Raw genomic sequence first — 3,733 nt, 5'->3', positions numbered from 1 at the left:
ATGATTCTATGATTCTATGATTCTAATTTCAGCAGTGCCGACAACCAGGTGTGGCATCCAGCAGTGCTTCCCTCCTGCTGGAAGGAAAAAATCCCATGTGCGAGGGAGAAGGAAGTTACAGTAGGCAGACAGACAGTCAAGGGAGAAACGTGCCAGGTAGGGGGTACCACAGCATGTGCTCTGCTCTCTAGAAACAGCCCAGTTCAGTCCCAAATCCTGGTGATTCTCTTGATGTGGCAGAGCTGGTGACATAAAAAACTTTTTCTTGCTAACTGTTTGTAAGCCTGATTATGGTTTTAAGTAAGAAGAAGAAACATTTATTCTTGAGCTAGATTAATACTTGACTTCCTTCCTAAATCTTCTTTCATTTCAAACACAAATTAATGTATGCCTTTCCTTCATAAATGCTGCAGTGTTACAGGCACTGAATGATTGCTGCCTTCCCTCGTGGGGACATGTGCATTTAATCAGCCTGCAGCAGATCCTGGTCCATCCCACCTCAAAACATTTTTGGTCATTGTGTATAAAACCATCAGTACATTTGTTTTGCAAACCCCTCTCCCCCAGCTTAGAGTAACATCAACAGCATTTCATCTGTCCTGCAGCAGGCCATGCAATTTGCCATTTCTGTGGATGACCCACCAGAGCAGTATGATTAAATGCCTTGTTTTCGCCCTTGCAGGAAAGAAGTCTTCTACTCCAGTCCAAGTGACAGGGTAGGTAAGGGTTACTGCCAGCTCAGGGTATAGTGACATTTAATTTTGGTGTCTGGATTCTACATTGCCAACAGAACAGTACAGGATTTCTAACAGGTCTCTTATGTATGACACAGAGGCAGGCAGACCAGCTGTCAAGTTTTTTTCCATCTCATTTTTCTCACTTAGGGGAAAGTTGCATTGAAGTAAAGAAAAAAAAAGGGCTATTCACTGTTAATATTGCCTCCCCCTTGTCCTACAGATAGCAAAGTGCATCTAAATGGCTTCTACTCTGACCTCAGCAAACTGATGATAAAAAGAAGGCGACTGTGGGACTGTTCATTTCAGCTAACCTGGATGATGGATGGGGACATATTCACTGCCACTTTGGTGCCATCTGGGAACACAACACCAAATTCTAGCATGACACTGGAACAGAAAACAACATTTGCCTTTGTGATTTTATTATTTATTTTCTTGGGAATCCTCATTGTTCGCTGCTTCCGAATTCTCCTTGACCCCTACCAGAGTATGCCAACCTCAACGTGGGCTGATGGACTTGATGGACTGGAGAAAGGCCAGTTTGACTATGCTCTTGCTTAAAGGCTGAGACTTATGGAGGTTTATTTAGCACTCTGATAAAGAAAGACAAATCCTGGAATGCCTCTTTATTTTGTTTCTGGTTTAAATTTTTTCAAATATTGTAGGAGTTCCAACATACAAATATGCACACAATTAATTTGATTTTAATTAAATACCAAAGCAAGTTAAAGTTTTGAAAGCAGATTACTGAATCTGCTCATTGGGAAAAAGATAAAGGTTGCATTAGCAGAACTTTTCTTCAGAATGCATTGGAGCAATACACAGTGTATGTGATCTCTCATAACCAGAGAAGAGGCACTAGAGCACATCTTCTCTTGCGTAGCCTTTTTATCATTAGCAGGAGTCTGTGGAGGAAGGTGTCTTACAAATGAGGTAAGAATGTGTTTTTATGATCTGTATGTGGTAAATTAGCTTTTCAAGCTCCACAAGACCCTTCTTATTTCATCTCCCATGAGATGAAGACAAGTGAGGAAGTTTCCCAAACTGTAAGATAAGATCGAAAGAGCTAGAAGACTTCAGAGAAAAAAATTGCTCCATGTTTTCCCAGGTATTTGATAAGATGCTATTTCTTAGCATTAAGCAGCTTAATACTAGCAAATCACTGACTGTAATCCTTGTTGTGAATAAGATATGTAATGATTTTGGCCTAACTTTGTCTTTTTGTGCCAAAACTGATTTCTATTAAGATAGGGTTTTGCATTGTTCCTGCAACAGCTTATGCAAACAAATTTCAGTCTTGCATGTATTTCAAACCCTGCATTTCCAGCATTCACTCAGTCTGTTTATTCTGTGTGTAGGTCACACTGTGTTATTTTTGGTTCTTAATTGGATGACTGAAACATTGGTGCTAAGAATCAATAAATAGCCACCACCTTCTTTACCTATAAATGTCTTCGAATGTATTTATACAATGATAACCCATTCCTGGAAGTCAGTGTAAACAAAAACCTATCTGCATGATTGATCAGGGAAAGAAAGATTTAAAAGATTGCATAAAATTTAGTAGAACTGCTTAGAGGCCAAGTTGATGTTTGCAAGCATTGTTCAGCAGCATTGAAATACTATAGTGGTAACAACGTTTGATGTACTGCCAGGAGGGAAAAGGCCATGCTCCTGAACACAGAATGCTCTTGAAAAAAGGGCCTAGTGCTGCCAGGCTTCCTGAACTCTTCATAGGGTGGGGGAGGGAAGGTGCATGCTGCCTGTTTTCAGAAAAAGCTTTAGATTTATCTGTTTCACTTGTACTATAATAATGACAATCAGTTGGGAAGTTTTCCTTTGTGCTTTGGCTTGCAGCCTGTAAATGGAGAAACAAAGCCAGCCCCGTAGCTGGTACAGCTGGGGCTGTGCTGACTCATCCGAGCTAAGGCTCTGACTCTAGCTGTGGCACTTATGGCTATTTATTTCCCTTTGCTGCTTGTCCTGTCCGCCAGTTAAAGGTTGCAGCTATTTGTGGCAGGGGCAGTGGAAGAAGGGGTGGCTCTGCTTGCCGGCTATCACAGGAGAGCAACCAGAGCCCCAAATGCAGCTCCCTGACACGTTCACGGAAAGAACTGGGGTTGTGATCTGTCAGTGCTGACATAGGAGCACAACTTGTTGCAGGCATGGTAACCTTTGAGATGGAGTAGGCAGAAGGGAACAGGAACACAACGATGTTGTGCAGAAGCCATGAGGTACTGGCTTTAGCTACATTATCAATCAGTGCCAGGACACCTAGATCAAAACAAACTGAAACTTTCAGATAATTTCCCAAAGGTAATGGCAGGGTGGCATACCATAAACGTTCCTGTTGTTGCACCAGTGCTGCCTAAAGCAACGCATTGTCAGTATTTGTGAAGCAGCAGTAACAGCGTTTCTCCCGGTGGCTTGGGTTTTCTCTCCTGTGTCAGGGTCTGTTTGTTTGAAGACTCTATGCATTTTATTTTGTTTTAAAAGAAAAAGACTTTTCCTCACAATAGCACCTAAAGAGGGAGGTGATGACTCTGGTCAAGGGAATGTGGCACAGTGTTCAAGTGAGGCAATTTGATTCTTGTGTGGAGTTTGGAAGTTGCTAACTGAGGACTGTTTTGGAGACTTAGCCAGCCAGAATCTCTGGTATGCTTGGAAGCATTCCAAGGAGATGTTTTCTGTAAATCACTAGGATAAGTCAGTCTATTAACAGGAATTTCATACTGCTGGGCAGTCACTTCAAGTCAGCCTGTCTGTGGATGTTGCTAAATTGACTATAGCAAAGATCAGAAATCCACACCCGTTCCCCCACTGTTCTTTCCTTCACAGTCTCAAAATCTAGCAGAAATTTTCTGAAGCCATGCTGGTGATTCAGTTCCGTCATGGCTCACTTTTCCTTCGCCCAAAACCAGACCAGACTTTGAATGGAAAGAGTACAATTCCAGTCCACAAAGAGCTTCTCGCACATTGCTATTCCTCACAGGAAT

At 42.0% G+C, this 3,733-nt stretch overlaps 1 protein-coding gene across 1 annotated transcript; it reads left to right on the top strand.

Annotated features, from left to right (window-relative positions):
- Positions 1–1,004: 1,004 nt before the first annotated feature.
- Positions 1,005–1,298, top strand: CTXN3 (cortexin 3). The gene has a single exon (XM_010087212.1). The coding sequence runs from the start codon at positions 1,005–1,007 to the stop codon at positions 1,296–1,298; it is 294 nt and encodes a 97-aa protein (XP_010085514.1).
- Positions 1,299–3,733: the final 2,435 nt, after the last annotated feature.

The sequence above is a fragment of the Pterocles gutturalis genome, unplaced genomic scaffold (genome assembly GCF_000699245.1).
Source record: "Pterocles gutturalis isolate BGI_N339 unplaced genomic scaffold, ASM69924v1 scaffold53461, whole genome shotgun sequence".
Taxonomy (NCBI): domain Eukaryota; kingdom Metazoa; phylum Chordata; class Aves; order Pterocliformes; family Pteroclidae; genus Pterocles; species Pterocles gutturalis.
Note: the sequence above shows the minus strand (reverse complement) of the source record. Positions and strands in the feature narration are given on the sequence as shown.

Bases quoted from the DNA above. Each gene is read 5' to 3' on its own strand.
- CTXN3 (XM_010087212.1), top strand. From the start codon at position 1,005: ATGATAAAAAGAAGGCGACTGTGGGACTGTTCATTTCAGCTAACCTGG.